Here is a 21,271-nt window from a genome sequence, read left to right on the forward strand (position 1 = left end):
TGCCTCTAAGTTGTCTAAAGTTAATGATAGGTCAGACTCAGACTGAGTTACGGAAAGATCTACTATGGATGGAACTGTATTAATATCGGGTACAGACACAGACACGGGAAGGGAACAATTATGGGAGTTAAGGTGAATGGGAGAAGGGGCAGTTGCTATGGTACCTAGAGATGATCGTTTCGCATTCATGAGGTCCAGTGACACTCTCTTTTCAAGAAGGGAGATACTCTGATTGATTACCTCGTGGGTTCGTGAGATGAATAAGTCAATGGGCCCGGTTATCTGTGCTACCTCCTGGGCGTTCTTGGATTTTGTCTTTGCGGTACTCCTGGTTTTCGGCGGCATAATTGTGGTCTACTGGCTGAGATTTCTTGAATTATGGGGGGTGGCCCGGTCCGGTCTCTATCGGGCACTAACGGGCAACAACGGGCCCGCCCTTGGCCCGGGCTTCGCCCGGGCTGCGACCCGCACGCGTCCCGCGTTGCGTGGTGTACTCTCTCTTTAGTAGCTATTGGGTCAGAGGGGGCGTGGCACTGGGAGGGGGCGCGGCTCCCTCGGGAAGAGGACCAGCTGTTGGTGTTGCTTGCTGGTCCTCGCAGTCCCGGGGCCGCACCTCTCACCTCCTCTGCGGCCTCGCTCACACGCTGCTCCTCGCGCTGGTGACTGTAGAGCCTGGAAAAGGGCTGGAAGGCAAGTAAGCTGCTCCTGCAGCGACGGACAAAGTTCAATGATACAGAGACCTCTATGCGAGCGGCTCCCGCGAAGCGGGGGCCGCGAGAGGTAATGAGCGCTGACTGGGGGCGCGGCACTGGGAGGGGGCGCGGCTCCCTTGGGAAGAGGACCAGCTGTTGGTGTTGCTTGCTGGTCCTCGCAGTCCCGGGGCCGCACCTCTCACCTCCTCTGCGGCCTCGCTCACACGCTGCTCCTCGCGCTGGTGACTGTAGAGCCTGGAAAAGGGCTGGAAGGCAAGTAAGCTGCTCCTGCAGCGACGGACAAAGTTCAATGATACAGAGACCTCTATGCGAGCGGCTCCCGCGAAGCGGGGGCCGCGAGAGGTAATGAGCGCTGACTGGGGGCGTGGCACTGGGAGGGGGCGCGGCTCCCTCGGGAAGAGGACCAGCTGTTGGTGTTGCTTGCTGGTCCTCGCAGTCCCGGGGCCGCACCTCTCACCTCCTCTGCGGCCTCGCTCACACGCTGCTCCTCGCGCTGGTGACTGTAGAGCCTGGAAAAGGGCTGGAAGGCAAGTAAGCTGCTCCTGCAGCGACGGACAAAGTTCAATGATACAGAGACCTCTATGCATGCTACTAGGATAGCTGGTCTATCAGGTTGACTTACAACCAAACATCAATGAGGGTTGTTTGGACTGATATATAATGTTCACTATTCTAGTGAACACTTTGTATCAGGCCAACTTCTCACAGTAATCATCAGTATAGTACTGAGCTGTCCTACCAGATGCGTTATTCTGCTGATCAAACCTATTCATCGAATTTTGAGGTGGAAGAGACTGTGTGTTCTGGGGGAAATTTCCACGTCCTCTACCTCCTAGACGCTTGTTGAACACCTCGACCTCTTACACCAGAAGCACCATTTGCACACTGTAATAAAATAGGACAACTATACTTGAAATGGCCCTCTTCCTTGCAATATGAACACTGATTGGGGCTTACAGGGACACGTGGTTGAGTATACTCGACTCTTTGCGAGTTCCTCTGATACTGTTGAGGCTGCTGATAATTATTCTGATAGTTACTCTGACCACTATTATTTTGACCACCACCATTCTGGCCACCACCACCACGTGGCGGATATGCTTGCTGTAACAAAACCTTCGTTTTCAGCTCCTTAGTTTTCTTTTCTGCTCTATCTTTCTCGTCTTTGTCTAGATTTTCGTAATATTGTGCAGTAGCCAATATCTGTGCTGAGGAGGAAACTGCCCATGAACTCTCTGAATCTTTTAACTTTTTACACAACTCGGGAAGCAGATTGTGCACGAATTTATCGAAGAACAAACGCTGACCACCTTCTGTGCTCATATCTTGACCACTGTGGTCGACAAATGTTTCTTCAAACCTGGTGAAGAAATCTGACACTGTTTCATCTTTCTTCTGCTTACATGCAGACAACTTATCCCAATTTACACGTATTGCAGGCATTATCATTTTCATGTAATCAATTATTTTACCAGGAAGTTCGGCTACTAAAGGCTCAGGCTTAGCACCACCAACTTGTCGGGCATCTGCAGCAGCAATATTAGCCCATGAGTCACCTAACTCCTGATCATGATCTGTATGACGAATCTTACCCCATAAAGGCTGTGGAACAACATTCCCAAATAACATATCGATATCGGCTAAATTCATGATACATGACCCTGCAGTCTGTGACAACTCTTTGTAATACCCTGCGGGATTTTTACGGGGATCAGGTAATGTCTGTTTAAGGGCTAAAACTTCAGCTCGCCTCCATGGGACATGTACCCACACACGCTGAAAGTGTGGCAGAATAGGTGGGTGAGCATTTGCGTCACCCTCTCTCCATTGTGGGGGAACCTCTCTCATGGGGTACTGTCGCGCCTTTTTTCTACCGGATGTGCCATGCTCAAACGACGACTGAGAACTGCCCCCCTTACTCCGAAATGATAACAATGTCTCAACCGCTCTCTCGACATCTGGTCCTACGATCATGCCCTCTCCAAACTCGAACCGCACACGACACAACTTGGGCGGGTTGTATTCCAGATCATTGTCTGCCAAATCCTCACAGAGGAAAACACACATTTGTTCAAAAACATATCTCTGTGTCGGTGCTTCCCATTGACGGAAGACTTCCATGACAGACTCTACATCATACCTTACAGTGTCCATAACCCATTTATGCGCTAAACTATTCAGTGAATCTCTCTTGATAGTCAGGCAGTTGACTTCGCAACTGTTTTCGTTCCATGTTAGGGGTCGTAGTAGGCGACCCGAAAAGAGGTGAGAAAAGATTAGTAACAGTGTTGGCCATTCTCTGCCGAACGGAATGAGAAACTTAAGGAAGAACGGGTGGAAAAACAGGGTGAGATAAGGCAGGGGCAGAAGCAATAGCAGAGGGATCATTAGGAGAAATAGAAGGTGCACTAGGCAAAGTCGTAGAAAGCACAGGTGAAACAGATGTGATCGGTGGGCCTTGAGGAGGCTGCACCAAAGGAGCAGGAGCCAGCTGAAGAACAGCTGGTGGGTGCTGTGGAGGAACAGGAGGCACAGGTTGCACAACTAAAGGTTGCGGAGGTGCCGTGGCATTTTGCGCATAGGGGGGTGGCGAACTTAATAAATGCGACATTAACGGATCTTTTTCACGCTCTTTTGCTGCATCTTGCTGAAGAGGCGGCAAAACTGGATAGCATTTATCTATCACCATTTTACGTTGCCTGTGCAACTGCTCACTCATCTGTTCTTCTTCATTGTCTTTAAACTGCATAGCAGTTTGCATTATCGAAATTCCCCCTTCTCTCTTATTTTTCTTCGCTAATTTAATTTCCTTCTGTTTGGCTTCCTTACGCCAACGGCGGAAAGAGTCAAACATCGCCGGCCGGGCTTTCTTCTTAAAAAGTTTAACTTCAAGATTATCTAGGATTTCGGTATCAAAGCTACCATATTGGGGCCATTTTAAAACACCATCTTTTCTGGTGTATTTGATCCACACTTCGTTATATGTGATGGGGCCTACTCCTTGTTTTACATATAATTCATAAATAAGTTGGAGTTCCAACCGGAGGAACCGGACACGAGTCCTCCAATCGGGAGTCCCTATTATTACAACCAAGACAAAACAAATTTCCAAGTCTAAGACCAGGCATCTTCGCTCACTAGTCTAGCTCCAAACTTCAAAGGATTATCGATTACGATATTTCTCGTGAATACACGAGTCCTTCGGCTTTGGCACTTGCAAGTTCCAAACAAAGTGATCCCAAAGGGGATACCCAAACTAAGACCAACTAAGGACTGGGAGACGCTCCACTTATACTTAACTGAGAGATCGATGACGTCACCAGAAGACTCGTCTATCGTTTCGCTCTACCAAACTTCAAGGGTCCAAATCAGGGCGATAGCCAGGGCAGCAGTCCTTTGTAGCCGTCGGGAAGCGGGGAACCTCACAGCAAAGACATTCGGACCACGTCGACATGCAGGGGTCGATGAAGTGGATGGCCTTCCTCCAGAATTTTCACACGAAGCTCCTCACGAACCTCTGGCTGGACTGGTACCGTTGGTATCACCCCAAATGTTGGGCGCCAACTGAGGTACTGGGTTTTTCAGAACCGGTACCAAACCAGTAACCCAGCGGTGCCAGGGTACACCCAGAGACCTCGGGTTCTTTCCTGATTCAGACCACAGAAACTCAGTCTTCTAGGTGAAGTCAAGGATCGATTTTATTGGCTGCAACCAAGGAACAAGCGTCCTAGAAGTACAACACACGGGATGTATATTCTCAGGAGACTGCTCAAACTTACAAAGTCAGGCTTCTCTTTTTATACAAAATATTGTGCTTTAGGCAAACATTCTTCGAATTTACAGTACACTATTCACATTCTTTGTTACAAAGGAAAAGCAGAGTCATGATATGTCTATATTTCAGATTGTCCAGCCCACAACAAATCACCCGGCGAGGCCCAACATTTCATCAGATATCGGTGGACCCCCAATAAAAATGGGCACCTCCCTATCATAAAGCAAGTGAGAGAAAAGAGCAGGGACAGGTGTGAGCAAGATTCGGCAGGGTGTGTGCGATGAAATGGGTTTATGGCCTGTTGTGCCTTGATACTATCTCGTTCGGCCACTGGGAGAGGAACTGACCAAACAGGCTCGGCCTGGGGCAATGGTTTCAACCTGCCCAGGTCAGAGAAAAGTCAATTAAGGTGTACGTGTCCTTTGGAATCGAATTTAGCTGTATTATAAGCCTATGTGAGGGCAACCCTTAAAATAGCTGCCGTGCACAAAATGGAAGCCAAGGGTTCAGAACGAGAATGACGATTTCGAGGTGAAATCGTCACTGGAATATGACAAAAATGCTTGTACATAGTGTACTCGTCATTTTCGGTCTTTTGATACTAAATTCGTCATGTTAGGATGAAGTTTAATTCTCGAGTCCAGAACTACTTCACGAGTCCAGAATTCTTCAAAACCACAAGGTAAGTAACTTGTTCGACTAGTTGACTGTTCATACAGCCTTGAAAAGACTTGGAATCGACTTACATTTGTATGTGTATTTGATGTACTGCAGGATGATGAGGAAGGTGAGGAAGGGGATGAGGATGACGACGATGATGGCTCAGAGATGGAACTCGATGAAGATTATCCTGACATGAATGCCTCTCCACTGGTGCGCTTTGAGCGTTTTGACCGTGAAGACGATCTCATCATAGAGTTTGACAACATGTTCTCTAGTGCAAGTAAGTCTTGTTCCTCACTCACTAATGCAGTGTATAAGAACCAAGCTCTGTGGAGCAGAATAACCGTGCAACTATTAACAGACTCTTCTGTACAGTGTGGGCTGAAAATCTCTTGGCTGTATGGCAGTATGGTCAGAGCAGTGTATGGAAAATTGAAGAATACTTGCATATCAGGTTGCCTAGTCCTAGAACAAGGTACAATCAAGTGGACCTTCTGTTATTCCAAACATTGTAAAATAGATGTTCAATGTGTGTTATATTTTGCTCATTACTTTACAGAAACCTTTTAGCTAAAAATACAGCAAATTTGCTTTTTTTTTTTAAAGTTCGCAAGTTGTTACTAACGGTTGTTTCTTCCCACAAATAACTCCTCTTTAAATTTTTCTCAGCTTTCAAACTGGTTCAGTAAACATTTTATAGCAGGAGCTCTCGTGGTGGTAGGTTGCATCAATGCACCTTTGTGAAAGTGCTCTTGTTCTTGAGAGATGTTGCCCTCATCAGTTCCTCTTCTCCTCGTGCAAGAGATACAAGATTTTTTTCTCTCACTATTTTCATTGTTTTTCCTCAACTTCATACTTTTGACAACCAAAAACGCTTAAGATGTAGATATTGGTGCCTAGACCACCTTTCACCAATATGTAGTGTTTGGGAGGAGGCCACCTCTGCCCTTCTGATAGCTACCTCTTTAGTCCTTGAAGTTAGAGACATAAAGCCTGTCTAGCTGTAGATCAGATGCTGTGCACACTCATTCTTTCTTGTATTGGGCTCAGATGATTAAGTTGTTTTTCTTGGAAGGAGTTTTAGTTTCGTGTTGACTCGTACTTTCTTCCCAAACACTTACATAGCACTAGGACACAGACTACACCTCTGATTTGTGTTTTTTTTGCATATCATGTTCGGACATTTTGTTACAACCAAAAACATGAAACGTGTTTAACTTTATGGCACCGAAGACCATATGAGCAACACATACCGTGTCGACATCAGTCGAGGATCCAGCACCAGGTTGTATGAGAATGATTTCTTTGGAGGACGGTAATGGAAAATACTAATTTCTCTTGCAGGGTATCCTTTTCAATATTCAATCACAAAAAGAGGGGACCGAAAGTGCATGAAGGTCCAGCATAAGTAGAAACCAAAGAGAACTGTGCTTGAGACCATAGAACATCAGTATGTAGGGGCGGAGTCACCATGCCGCCTCAATATATATGACCCAGAGTCTGACTAGCTATAGTGCCTCACTTGCCCTCTTAATTGTACCAGAGAAACAAGTGAATTGGCACCCCAGAACACAACACACTATCCTCTCGAGGATTGCTGTAACAGGACGCACGCTTTCACCCTCTGACTCGTACTTCACCTCAACAAGATAACCAGGAAGCTCGAAGAAAGTTAAGAATATTTATTCAAACTATCGTGCTCTGCAATGCAGTATACTTGCCACAGTTAGAAAACAAATACATACTAAAAATACTGTTAACATGGTTAATAATCAATATATCATGAAAAGTCCTGTCATTTTATAGGACAGTGTGACCTAAACTCCCCTCCCCTGCTGGTAAAGCTAAATAATTATATACAAAATATCTCTGGGATTACTGGCAGACCCTGTACCTGAGCATACACAGATGGACACTCTACATCTCAGTAGACTCAGTGCTTTGGTCTCTCAAATCTCGTTCTATGTGTGTCTTTTTAGCTGATGTGCTCATCTATATTATAGGACATGTGTGCACATAAAGAGCTGCATTCTCGTGTTGTGTAGGATGCTGGGTCTGTAAATACTATACCAGAAAGAAATAAAGTGTACACAGAGGCAGAGAGTTAAGTAGATAAAACCTTACACTCAATTTAGTGGTAGGTGGGCTGACCAGTTAAACTTATCAGAGAGTAGTGTGAATGCATTTGGTGTACAAACTCCTACAAGGCAGGAACACACACTCCATGGCCAACTCTAGGCCAATCGTTGTTGAAAAATATAATGTTAGAGGCATGTGTGCTGTAGATGCACATGATTTACATACTCCTGCCATCTATTGTTGGGGCCGGATGTTTGCAAGTTGTTTTTCTTCAAATAAGTCTTTCCTAGTCACACAGTAAGGTGACTCCTCCTATTAGTGATAGTGCGCTTGTTCATCGACTCCATTGCTAGATTTTTTTTTTCCGCCATCTGGTTCGGACGTATATTGCTGCGCTCCAGTTAGAAACTGTTCTTCGGGTTCCCCTCGAAGCGCAATCCTCTCGACAGTATTGTTTCGGACATGTTCGGTCAACAAAATCTACTTTACGATTCGGAAATCTTTTTATGGATGGCCTTCAGGCCTAAAGCCTCGGTTCAGCTCTGTCGATGGAATGGACACAGTTCAAATTCTGTCCTCAGTGCCACGCAAAGTATCTGCACACTGACTCACACAAGGTGTGTAACTTGTGCTTGTCCTAGGAGCACAAAGAGACGACTGCGACGCTTACAGATAATTTTGATTGAAGAAAACTCTTTACAATCATCGGGCTCCACCTCGAGAGATGCAGCGTCAGAGCATCGAAGACACACCGGACATCTTCGCTGAATATTCCGGTCAAGAAGCTGTTGAGGCATCCGCGTCAGACAAGGAACAAACCTTCTCCGTGCAGGACACCAACTCGGAGCTCGAGATAGACCTTGACGTCGAAGAACTGCTGCAGAGACAAGGTGGCGTGAGTACGTAAGACCCCTTGCCACTTCAAATCACTCCCAAAAAGCACAAGGTTTCGGCCCCACCTCTGCCTTCTGGCCAAGTTCGCCACCCAGAAGATGTTTCCGATGCCCCACCTCCAGGCCCGGCTCCATAACAGCCAGTCAAGTCTTCCAGCTCTGTACAGAGTCGGCAAAAGTCCTTGTTGGAACTGAAACCCTCTGGTTCTAAACAGAAATCCGGCTCAGAGCCAAAATCCTCCATGCCGAAAGCCAAGCCGCCTTTGGGGCCGAAATCTTCTGTAGCGTTAGTCCAGCACATGCCGGCGTCGAAACCAAAAGATGTTATGTCTGATCCGAATTTAGACATTGTTTCACCGAAAACGGATCTCATGCAAGAGACTATAAATTAACCTTGAGACTGGTCATATTCATTCCAAGCTACTTAAAACATAAGCTTCCCGATGAGGACACTCCTCACAAGATCCCTTTATAGAGGTATTTGTTCCGATCTGTCCTTTTCATCCACCACCATCATCCCGCCCCCGCCACCTGGAAGAAGCTGGCTCTGTATATACTGTGAGAAGTTGGCCTGATATATGATGTTCACTAATTCTAGTGATCACCTTGTATCAGTCCAACCATCCCCTTATGGTGATTGGTTGTAAGTCAACCTTATAGACCAGCTATCCTAGTAGCGTGGACAAAGCAGTCTTAGGCTAAACTCTTTTGGCTTGTGAAGCCAGCTGTTTTACCACAATATAACTCCTTGAATACCAGATGAAAGGACACCACACAGGTTGTTATGAAAATAAAAGTATATTTATTAACTAACATACACCTCTGAGCTCTTTATGAGATCAGAGGCCTAAGCACATGACAATACTAGGAAGGAAATACGAGTTCGCACAATATTTACACGAGTGCCCTAGGGGCACGACAAACCATATACTCAGAACAATGGAATGCGAGGAAGGAAAGTACTGTAAGGAGATCCAGAGGCGGCAGGATCGCTGGGACTACGCTACGAACTAGGTAAGTACGGAGCAGGAGGCCCACGGGACTCACGTGCAGAGTGGAAACTCTCACGCGGGATGCGTACCAACGTCTATGGATGCTACAGTTTACAAAGTTACGGATTCCGGACGAACCCGGCTGGATGGAGGGAAAACAGTAGACCTGGACACTAGGGTAGTGGCCCCAGACTTCAGCACCTAGAAGCTTTAGTTACCTAACCCACAGGCAGCGGGTGCATAGGGCTGAAATTGCGTCAGGTTTGCTGCGTTGATCCCAGTGATGCCTGAAACAAGGATTTGCTGGCAGGCAGCCAGATGGAGGAGTCCGGTGGTTCCAAGGATGGAACTAGGAAGGAGAAGTCCTGAAAGGGAAGGGGACAGAGTCTCGGTCACTAGCCAGTGACGGTGCTGGAACCAGGAGGGAACCAGGTGCTGTCGCCGTGTTCAGGTGAAGGAAGGGTCGCTTCTCTCTGTAGCTGCGCGGACCAGGAGCTGCTCTTCACGACCAGGCTGGAGGCACGAGCTGTCCCACGTAGTCTGCTGCTGTTGGCGGTGTCGGATCGTCTATCTGGACAACAGGCCTTGGCTAATGCAAGCCACGCGGTGGAACAAAGATGGCGTCTGGTGTGGACCAGGAGGGTCCGGGGTGCTTCTCTTTCACAAGGAAGCAAGGGCCAGTCTGGGGGACCAGACTAGCAGTGTTGAAATCTTCGGGTCATCGTCTCAGAGGTCACAAGCCAGCCGGCAAGTGACCAGACAACAGGAAGGGCAGCAACCAGGAAAAAGGGCCCCACGCAGATCACGGGGATGCTGGGGGGCTGGTCTTTGGTGCTGGAGCTGCGTCGGTGTGGGGCTTCTCAGTCCCCAATGCACTCACTCGAGGAACCCTCGGGGGTCGTGCTGGAAGCGCTGTGCAGGTTTCTTCAAGATGGCCGTCTCCACTTTACTCGTCGCACCCACGGGTCCCAGCTGCGCTGTGGATGTGGGTAGAGGTCAGAGAGGTCTGGAGGTCCGGGTCTTGTCGAGCTAGGTCGTCGGATTCCGGGATGGAAGGACTTTGCAGCAAACCGCACAGGAGCTTGATGGTGCCTGCGAAGCAGGATGGTCACTCCCTGACCATAGGGGAGATTCTTCAGTCTTCTGGTGTCCAGGAGGTCGAAGGTCAAGAGTTCTTCGTGGAAGTTGTCAAGATTAATCTAACTGGGAATGGGACCAGCTCCCACCTTTATTCAGCTAAAGGGGGCTGCACTACGACTAGGTCCCTCCTCTGGGTGGGACCAGGAAGGGGGGTGGTTACACCCCCTATCCTTTGTCCAGTTTCCCGCCAGAGCTGGGGCTGGAGTGCCCCAGCATCTGGTTGGAACTGGTGTATGCACAGGGCACCTTGTGTGCCCCAGGCATCTCTAATTCCTTTGAGCCTTGGCCTACCTAATACACTAAATCCTGTCTGGGGTGGTGCTAGCACCTCCCAAGGCAGGAAACCCTTTGTCTGAGCCTCCCTCGTTGGAAGGACTCCCAGCAGCAGGAGGTCAGACTTGTGTCTGTGGTGGCAGCATTCATTTTGTGATGCTGAGGCTCGAGTTAACTTTAACCGGGGTTCACAGTTACATACATGTCGTGTCCCTCTAGAAGGGTGGAATGCTACCCCCGTCGCCAGAATTGGCGAGGGGGTAGTATTCCAATTCGTATGACACCTTACTCGACATGTTTTGATAATGTTATACCAGAGTTGGCATCTAACCGCGAGGATTATAATGCACTTAAGAGTATATGGTATAGCGTTATCATGGAACAGCTATTAGGACTTGGTTCCGCAAGCTGCAGACAGGCTCAGCTCATGCCAGAGCACCATCTCGCATAATTCCAAGCACTCTGCCTTCATGATTGATAAGGCCTGCCATAGGAGTGACTGATAGGAATATATGTGTCCATTTTAGGGTTAGATATAGGTATACTATATCTACAGCAAAGGGTGTTTACACCACCTTGACCCAGCTGTCTTGCGGCCAGTTGTGTCAGTTTTGGATGGCCAGCCAGGGGTGGCATAATACATGCTTCAGCCCCTGGTAGGCCCTGGATACACCTATGCCCTGGAAAGAAGTTTCCTCCGTCACTCCCGCCGGTATTTCGGTTTCATCTGCTGGCACGCCTCACAATCAGCGGTGTTGTGGTGCTCTCCCAAACACCAAATGCAGATGGGGTGAGGATCCTAAGGGGAATAGCTTCTGGATACCTGGTGGCATGATCCACTACCACCAGTATAAATCTGTGCCCAGATGCTGTTGGGGGGTCCATTGGTCCAACAATGTCAATCCCCACTCTTTCAAAGGGTACCCCCACCACAGGTAGTGGTATGAGGGGGGCCTTTGTGGTGCCACCTGATTTGCCACTGGCTTGACAGGTGATACATGAGCGACAAAACTCTTTAGTGTCTTCAGACATATGAGGCCAGTAAAAGTGTGGGGCAAGCCTGTCCCAAGTCTTGTTCTGGCCTAAGTGACCTGCAAGGGGAATCTCATGGGCTAAGGTGAGAAGGAATCCTCTCAGAGACAAGGGGATGACCAGCCTCCTGGTAGCACCAGGCTTGGGGTCTCTTGCCTCAGAGTATAGGAGTCCATCTTCCCAATATACCTTATGGGCGCCTGTAGCATTCCCTGCAGCCTCAGCAGCAGCCTGCTGTCCGAGGGGTTCAAGGGAGGAACAGTCTAACTGGGCCTGCCTCAAGTCTGCCCTGGAAGGTCCCCCTGTCCCAAGAAACTCAACCTGTTCAGGCTCAAGCTCTTCTAGGACAGTTCCTTCTGGGGTCTTTGGGTCAGCCTCCTGTGAAGGCTGATCCTCAACCTGAGGCAGGGGGGAAGGCTCAGCCTTACCCCTACTGCTCTTTCTCTTGGGTAGTGTCTGGTCCATTCTTCCAGGATCCAGCACTAGTTCAGCTGGGCATTTCTTGGCCTGTGACCTGGTCACAGCAAGGACATGTGCTGATAAACCTAACATTTCCACATGAGTCCTATACTCCACATCTGACCACAGTGAGGATTCCAAATCATTGCCCAAAAGACAATCTACTGTGAGGTCTGAACTAACTACAACCCTTTTGAGGCCAGTTACCCCTCCCCAGGAGAAATTAACAATTGCCATACTGTGATTGGTAGTGACATTGCTAGCATTGGTCACTAGGTAATCTGAACCTAGCATGATCTGGTCAGGGTCCACAAATGTTGGTGTCACCATGGTGACACTGGCACATGTGTCCCTGTAGGCCTGAGCCATTTTTCCATTAATTAAAGGCGTTTGTCTGTATTTGCCCAGAGTACTAGGACTTACAGTAGGGGTCATATCCATGTCCCCAGTACAAACAAGAACTGCCTGAGTAGGAATTCTAACTAAGTCAGAACCCACCTCAGTTCCCAGGGTTAACCCAACTATAGCCTTGGGAGGTACACTACCACTACTAACTGTACTAGGGGGTGCAGGTGTCTTAGGGACAGTAGTGGTAGGAGTTTGGCCTTTCTTGGTGCACTCACTAAACCAGTGAGTTTTACTTTTACAGTATTCGCACCATGGTTTCTTAGTGTAGGAGAGAAGGGTCTGCAATCCTATGATCACCCAGATTTTTTGCTTTTTGCTTCACTGGTTTACGACTTTCCATGGCTGTGGGCCTGCTAATCAGACCCACAGCCTAGCTGTTCTCTCTACTCCAAATTGTACCCAGGTACTGAATTGGCACTGGGCCCTCTCAAGTCCCTGTACCCAGGGCAGAGGTGCACCCAGAAGTCTCCCAGGGGCTGCAGCATGCATTATGCCACCCCTGGGCTGACTAACTAAAACAGACACAACTGGCTGCTTGACAGCTGGGGCAGAGTGGTGTACTCACCCTCTGCTATATTATTATTATTATTATTATTAAATGCTTTTGTAGCGCGCTCTATTACTAACAAAATAGTATCCTGGCGTGATGAAGGCACAACAGTATTGACAGAGAGCAAATATCTGCAGACACTAAATGAGGAAGATTTAAACTATAATGTTAAAAAGGTGAGTTTTTAGACCTTTCTTAAACGCACTGAGAGTGGATGCAGTTTTCAGATGGAGGGGTAGGGTATTCCAGGATTTAGCCGCTCTCACTGAGATTGATTGACCGCCAAGTCTACAGTATTTAATTTTGGGAATGGACATTTGACACAGGTTGGCCGATTGCAATGAACGGTTAGGAACATACAAGCAAAACCTTTTTCTCAAGTAAACCGGGCCAGTTTGATGAATAGCTCGGTAGGCAAGCACTAGAATTTGGAACAGGATCCTATGAGCAACTGGGAGCCAATGAAGAGCGTGGAGAAGCGGGCGAGCACTGGAACGCCTGGGGACATTAAACAAAAGTCTGGCAGCGGCATTCTGAATAACCTGAAGGCGGTGGATCAGATATGCTATAGATATAGTATTCTTATATCTAAACCTATATGGACACACAGATCTCCTATCAGTCACTCCTATGGCAGGCCTTAACAATCCTGAAGGCAGAGTGCTTGGAATCGTGTGAGATGGTGCTCTGGCATGAGCTGAGCCTGTCTGCGGCTTTCGGGATCCATCCCTTAGCCGTTTCCATGATATCGCATACCATATACTCTTAAGTGCATTATAATCCTCGCGGTTATGTGCCAACTCTGGTATCGCTTTATCAAAACATCTCGAGTAAGGTGACATACGAATTGGAATACTAACCCCTCGCCAATTCGGGCGACGGGGTTAGCATTCCACCCTTCTAGAGGGACACGACATGTATGTAATCTGTAACCCCGGTTAAAGTCAGACAGAGCCTTAACTCCACAAAATGGATGCTGCCACCGAGACACAAGTCTGCCCTCCTGCTGCTGGGAGTCCTCCCAGCCCAGGAGGTAAGGACAAAGGGTTTCCTGCCAGGGGCGGTGCCAGCACCGTCCCAGACAGGATTTTGTGTATCCTAGGTAGGCAGGGCTTTAGAGGAAGGTGACTGCAAGTGGCACCCCGGTGCTCACTGTGCATAGGCCGGCTGAAACCAGTTCCAGGGGCACTCCAGCCCCTGGCCTGGGGAAAGCCCGCCAAAGGAGAGGGGTGTAACCACCCCCCTCCTAGTCCCACCCATAGGGCAGGACTTAGTCGCGTGCCAGCCCCTTTTTGCAGGATAAAGGTAGGACCTGGCCCCCTTCCAAATCAGATCATCTTTGAATCCTGAAACTACTTTCCACGAAAGGAACTCAAGACTTCTTCCCAAGATTCTCCCTTGTGACTAAGGAGTAGTCACCCTGCAGCAGCAGGCACCAACCAAGCATCGCGGTTTGTTGCCAGTCTCTCCTTCGGATCAAGACTGCTCCAGCACGACGAGAACCGGCTTCCCTGGCACCTCTGACCTCAACCTACATCATCAGCCCAGCTGTGATCCGTGGGTGTGACGAGACCTCGAGGGACCGGCCATCTTCAGAACTGCACGACGCTTGTCCAGCACGACGCCTGAGTGACCCTCGACTGAGTGCCTTGGGGTAAGAGAAGCCCCGACCCTGAGCAGCTCCAGCAACGAAGTTCAGCCCCCCTGCATCCACGAGATCTGCGTGGGGCCCTTCTGCTCTTTGCTGCTCACCGCGTTGTCCAGGTCGCTTGCCCGTTGGCTAGTGGCCCTCTCACGACGCTCCACGACGACAACTACTGCTGGTCTGGTTGCTCCAGACTAGCCCTTGCTCCCCTCCAAAAGAGGAGCACCCTGGACCCTCCTGGTCCACTCAAGATGCCATTTTAGGTCCACCGCGTGGGCCTTGTATTTGCCAAGACTTGTTGCCCAATCCTGGGTCCAGCGACGTCGACAGCAAGAACCTTCGTGGGACAGCTCGCACCTCCATCCTGGTCGCCGACAACGCCTCCTGGTCCGAGAGACTGCAGAGCCCAGCAGCGCCCACTCACCTGGCTGAGGTGACTTCGTCCGGTGCCATCCTGGTGCCCACTCAAATCACTGGCTAGTGATTCAGAACGTGGTCCCCTCTGCTTGCAGGTTTCTTCTTCCCTGATCCAGGCTTGGATCACTCCGAACTTTCTTCACTGGCCGCCTGCCAGCAACTCTTTCTTCAGGCTCCTGGATCTTCAACGTGGGTTTCCGACGCAACTTCAACCCTATGCAGCCGCAGCCCCTGGGCTAGGTAACCTGAGTACTCCGGTGCTCCAGCATAGTCCAACACCCTAAGTGTTAGGATCCACTCCCGTTTTCGAACCACATAGTCGGGTTCGCCCGAGATCAGTAACTTTGCAACTGCTAGCCTCCATAGACTTTTTCCCGCTTTACGCGTGAGAGTTCCCACTCTGCACACGACGTCCACAGGCCTCCTGCATCTAATCCCAGTGTTTAGAATTGTAGGCCTAGCGATTCCTGAGTCTAGAAAAGTACTACTTACCTGCTAGCAAGTTCGCATTCCACTTACTGTGTATATGGTTTTTCGTGCCCCTAGGGCATTTGTGTAAATTGTGCGACTTAAAGTATTTTCATAAGAGTTTTGTTGTGTGCTTAGCTCCCTGACTCATAAAGAGTTCAGGGTAGTCTTGTTATAAATAAATATCTGTTTATTTTCATAACAACTTGTGTGGTGTCCTTTCACTTGGTGTTCAAGGGGTAATGTGATGGTAAAACAGCTGGCTTAACACGCCCTCTAGAGTCTTAGCCTTAGACTGCTCGTATCCATGCTACTAGGATAGCTGGTCTATCAGGTTGACTTACAACCAATCATCAATGAGGGTTGTTTGGACTGATACATAGTGTTCACTAGAATAGTGAGCACTGCATATCAGGTCAACTTCCCACACTTAGGACCATCATTCTTCTTCTTTTGGGAAGTTTGGGACCCACCCTCTTTAGATTGTTGGGGCCCTGTTGAAGACTTCTGGTCATTTTGCTTATTCTCATTACCCTTGGGATCTGCTTTCTTCTGGCCACCACCCTGGTTCTGGTTCTGCTGCTTGACCCTTGTTCTGACCCATCTGTCTGCCTTCTTTCCCAATTCTTGGGGAGAGGTCAGATCTGAGTCAATAAGGTGCTGATGCAGCAACTGGTTCTGACAATTATTTAAGATTTGCTCTCTCATAATTAGATTATACAATCCTGTGTAATCAGTAACTTTACTTCCCAGTAACCAGCCTTCCAAAGCCTTAGTGGCACAATCAACAAAGTCAGCCCAATCCTGAGACTGAGTTTTCTGGGTGTCTCTGAACAGCAACCTGTACTGTTCAGTGGTTAAGCCAAACCCATCAATCAGAGCAGTTTTCAAGACTTGGTAATTGTTAGCATCCTCATCTCTAACTGTGAGGAGCTTGTCTCTACCTTTACCTTCAAAGGAGAGCCACAATATAGCTGCCCACTGACTCTGGGGTACCTGCTGTACTTTGCAGGCCCTCTCCAGAGCATTTATCCACCTGTGGATATCATCTCCTGTCTTATAGGAGGGCACTATTTTACTCAGGTTTCTAGTATCAAAACCCCTTTCTTTATCCCTAGGGATATTGCTGCCACCAGTGGGGACTACTCCACTCAACTGTTGCTCTCTAGCAAAGGCAAGCTTCTCCTTGGCAAGGGCAAGTTCTTCCCTTTCAATCCTCAGATTAGCCTGTCTCATCCTAGCTTCATGTTCTCTTCTCTGAGGGGAAGTCAATCTCCTCTGGGGAGAAGTCATTCTCCTCTGAGCAGAGGCATGAGAGTGCACAGATCTTTTGGAGTCCCTAGAATGAGATCTATCTCTTCTAACTCCAAAGTTAGGCCTCATTAGGGTCAGTACTGGGGTCCCCCAGATCCTTCCCTATGTAGGTCTAAGTTGGCCCTAGTAAGTCTGCTGACTAACTCAGACCTCTTGTCTGCCTCATCCCCAGATGGTTCCTTTCTGATAGATACATCTGCCGTGTGGATTCCTCACCTTGTGAATATCCCCCTTGCGCCAGCAACGTTCGGAAATTTTCTTCGTAGTATGCCGACGTGGGCGACGTCACAGGAGCACGGCATCGCGCGCGACTCCGTCTGACGTCACCGACCCCATATCAGGTCCACGCCGGCGTGATGACGTCAGTTCCCTTTTTTCCGCGTCTTCGACGCTAACGGTTTCGGGATCTTACTGCGATACTTAGTATCTTTCTGTTAATTAATCGACACTGTTTCTCTCTTACGACTTGATTCTTCTCCGAAGATGTCGTCGAGGAAAACAGGCTTTAAGCCGTGTAGGTCTTGTGCCCGCACGATGTCCATCACTGACCCACATAAGGACTGTTTGTGGTGTCTTGGTTCGAGTCACGACGTCAAGAACTGCAATTCCTGTTTTAAGATGAATCCGAAGGCACTTCGAGAACGTGAAGCTAAATTACTTTTAGCGAAGGTAAAACAAGATTCTGGACGTTATTCAAGATCGACGTCACGGAGGTCGAAGTCGAAGCAAAGGTCTCGATCGAAGTCTGTATCGGCGTCGAGATCCAGAGCGGGTTCGAGATCTGGTGAGGATACGAGATCTAAAGAGAAATCGAAATCCAGGGAAAGATCGAGGTCTAGATCTAAATTGGCTTCCGGTCACGCTTCGAGCTCCTCGAGGAGAAAGCATAAGAGGAGGAAGCACAGTTCGAAACATCATTCAGAGAAGGAATCCTCTGACTCGAAGAGAAGGTCTCATAAACATCGTAAAGACTTTATCTCTCCTTCTCCTGCTTTATCGAAAGAAGGTTCTCCGGCCCCGGAGCCAGAACCGGAGCCGGATCCGGATCCGATGTCCTCGGAACATGAAGAGGAAGAAGAAGTGATTCCTCAAGAACCGACTCCAGCGGAGACTCCTGCGGATCCGGAAGGTCAGAGTGAGGGTGTGTCGGGGCGACCTCCATTGGATCCGGTAGGTCTGTACCCTCCCTTTCCTGGTCCTGGACAGGATCCCTCGCATTTTTTAAATGCAATGTTCGGAGTATATTCCAGGGCAATGTACCCCACTGGAGCACCTGTTGGTCCCATGGGTCCATTATCATACAATCTGGGTATTCCTCAGTCGTATGCCCCAGCTCCATTTATGCCATTCATGCCGGCGCCTCTTCCACCATGGCTCGGTACGGCTCCACCGAGGTCTTCGACTCCGCATGCGGCTTCGCCGACTCCGGATCGACCTCGCAGTCGAGATCGAGGTACCACACCTGTTCATGACTCTCGTCCTGCTCCGGCTCCTCGATCGACGTCGGAACCGGCTCCGTCGGAGTCGTTACCGGATCCGTCGACGTCGATTCGATTGGAGTGGTCGAGGCGAAGAGCTCAGCGCCTTCTAGAACAAAAAGATGATGAGAGTTCTGATGTGGAAGAAGGCGAGCTTCCTGATCATGACGATGATTTCGATGAACTTCGAGATGCTAGTGGTCTAGAACTCTCTCCTGAGTGGGTTCTGCCTTCAGCTTCTGATGCTCCATCTAGGGACGTGGCACCCTATCACGTGGTAATTAGGAAGGCTGCTGACCTTCTTAATTTAAAGCTGCCCACAGTGGAGTACAAACCCAACATCCTCACTGAAGTCTTACATTCTCCTTCTTCAATTGTGGAACCTACACTGCCATTTACTGATGCCTTGACGGATCCAATAAAGGAGATTTGGAAGAAGCCCTTATCTGCTCCTGCAGTTTCAAGAGTTATTGCAAGACGTTATAGGGTGGCTCCTGATGACCCTGCATTTCTTTCTACACATCCATCTCCGGAAAGTCTTGTGGTTCAGGCGGCTTGCTCTAATAGGGCTGCTGGCTTCTTCCCTCAAGTGCCAGCTGACAAAGAGTCTAAAAAATTAGATCTGTCTGCGAAGAAGACTTTCTCTTCTGGGAGCATGGCTCTTAAATCATCGAATGCTACTTGCCTTTTAGGTAGATACGTGCATGCGCTAATGGACTCAGTGAAGCAATTATCATCAAAACTTCCTGAGGATGATAAGAAGAACTTTAATGAGGTTGTCTCTGACACTCAGGCTGCTGCCCGCATGGTCATTCAAAGCGGTATGGACACTGTGGATTCTGTTGCTAGAATTATGGGTTCATCCATTGCGACCAGGAGAGCCGCTTGGCTAAAGTCTTCAGATTTCTCTGCGGATGTGCAATCTACATTGCTGGACTTACCCTTTGATGGAACTGGCCTTTTCGGTAAGAAGGCTGATGTAGCCTTGGAAAGGTTTAAGGACAGCCGTGCCACCGCTAGATCTTTGGGTCTGCAGATGAGAGGGTCGACGACTAAAAAGTTCAAAGGTTTTGGCAGATCTTCTTTTCGTCCCTTCAAGCAAGGCCAACAACAACAACAGCAACAGCAGCAAAACCCTCTATATAGATCCTATAGAGGTAAACAGAGGGGTCGTGGACGTGGACGTCAAGTCTCCTCTTCCTCCACTTCCTCCAATAATGCCCAACCCCCACCCGCATCAGCAAAGCAGCCCTAGATCCACCATTCTGGATCATGTAGGGCCAGTAGGGGGTCGGCTTACTCATTTTCTACGAGATTGGGAATCGGTTACATCAGATCTTTGGGTTCTCAATCTCGTAGAGAATGGGTATGCACTTCCTTTTCAGGAATTCCCTCCCAATTACCCTCCTTGCCAAGGTTATTGTTCGGAGGACCACCTGCTTCTCCTGCAGGAGGAAGTCCTGGCACTGTTTCGAAAGGGTGCGATAGAGGTGGTTCCAGAGCAGGAGAGGGGTCAAGGGTGCTACTCCCGGTATTTCTTGATTCCCAAGAAGGATGTCAGGCTTCGGCCTATCCTGGATCTCAGGATTTTGAACTTCTATCTCAAACAGGAGAAGTTCAAAATGCTCACCCTTGCTCAGGTTCTTCTGGCGCTGATGGAAGAAGACTGGATGGTGTCGATCGACTTGCAGGATGCGTATTTTCACATCCCAATCCTGAAGTCGCACAGGAGGTATCTCCGTTTTACGGTGGGATCGCAACACTACCAGTTTGCGGTCCTTCCCTTTGGACTTACTACTGCGCCTCGAGTCTTCACCAAGGTGATGGCAGTGGTGGCTGCACATCTCAGAAGGTCGGGGATTCCTGTATTCCCTTATCTAGACGACTGGCTGATCAAAGCAGAGTCGCCGGAGATGGTGCTCCATCATCTGCAGGAGACAACTCAGTTGTTACACAGGTTGGGTTTTTCGATAAATGTACCCAAGTCTCACCTGGTGCCCTCCCAGCGCAACCTGTTCATAGGTGCGGTACTGGACACTTCTGTATGTCGTGCATTCCCTCCACCTCAAAGAATTCACGACATTCAGGAGATGATTCCTTTATTCTTCAATGGAGCGGTCGTTCCAGTCCTGAAGGTCCTTCGCCTGCTCGGTCTGATGGCTTCTTGCATTCTGTTGGTCAGTCATGCACGCTGGCACATGAGGGCACTCCAGTGGTGCCTCCGCAGGCAGTGGTATCAGCACAACGGAGATCTCAGGGAGTCAGTGAAGATCTCCGGAGAAGCTGCAGCGGATCTGTCTTGGTGGAGCGTGGAAGGCAATCTGTCACAAGGAAAGCCTTTTCAGCTACCTCCATCAGTGGCCACAGTGATTTCGGATGCATCCACTCTCGGGTGGGGTGCTCATCTGGGAGACCTGGAGGTCAAAGGTTTTTGGTCTCCGGAAGAAAGGTTGTTTCACATCAACCTTCTGGAATTGAGGGCGATACGTTTGGCACTCAAGGCCTTCCTCCCTTCCCTTCGCGGTCGTTCTGTTCAAGTCCTAACGGACAACACGACTGCGATGTGGTACATCAACAAGCAGGGAGGAGTAGGGTCGCAGTGTCTCTGCAGAGAGGCTCTGCGTCTCTGGTCCTGGGTTCAGGACCATCAGATTTGTCTGGTGGCAAATCATCTGGCCGGAGTTCTGAATGTTCGTGCAGACAGTCTCAGTCGACAGTTCTCTGCCGACCACGAGTGGAGGCTTCACCCGGAGGTTGTTCACGACATCTTTCGGATGTGGGGGACTCCTCGGGTGGATCTATTCGCCTCTCGCGAGAATGCTCACTGCCTTTCGTTCTGCAGTCTCCAGAATCCGATGCAAGGAGCATTGGGGGACGCGTTTCAGCTGAGTTGGGGAGATCAACTCATTTACGCGTTTCCTCCCATACCTTTGATTCCTCGGGTTCTGAGGAAGATTCGTCAAGACCGGGCC

At 49.0% G+C, this 21,271-nt stretch overlaps 1 protein-coding gene across 2 annotated transcripts in view; it reads left to right on the forward strand.

Moving 5' to 3' along the window:
* Nucleotides 1–21,271, forward strand: part of HUWE1 (HECT, UBA and WWE domain containing E3 ubiquitin protein ligase 1) — a 1,655,742-nt gene that overhangs the window by 1,088,126 nt on the left and 546,345 nt on the right. For both annotated transcript variants that reach the window (XM_078664564.1, XM_078664565.1), the window contains one exon: nucleotides 5,263–5,431. In XM_078664564.1, the coding sequence (XP_078520690.1) occupies nucleotides 5,263–5,431 (169 nt within the window). The remainder of the gene's footprint in view (nucleotides 1–5,262; nucleotides 5,432–21,271) is intronic.

Source organism: Lissotriton helveticus, chromosome 10, assembly GCF_964261635.1.
Source record: "Lissotriton helveticus chromosome 10, aLisHel1.1, whole genome shotgun sequence".
Classification (NCBI taxonomy): Eukaryota; Metazoa; Chordata; class Amphibia; order Caudata; family Salamandridae; genus Lissotriton; species Lissotriton helveticus.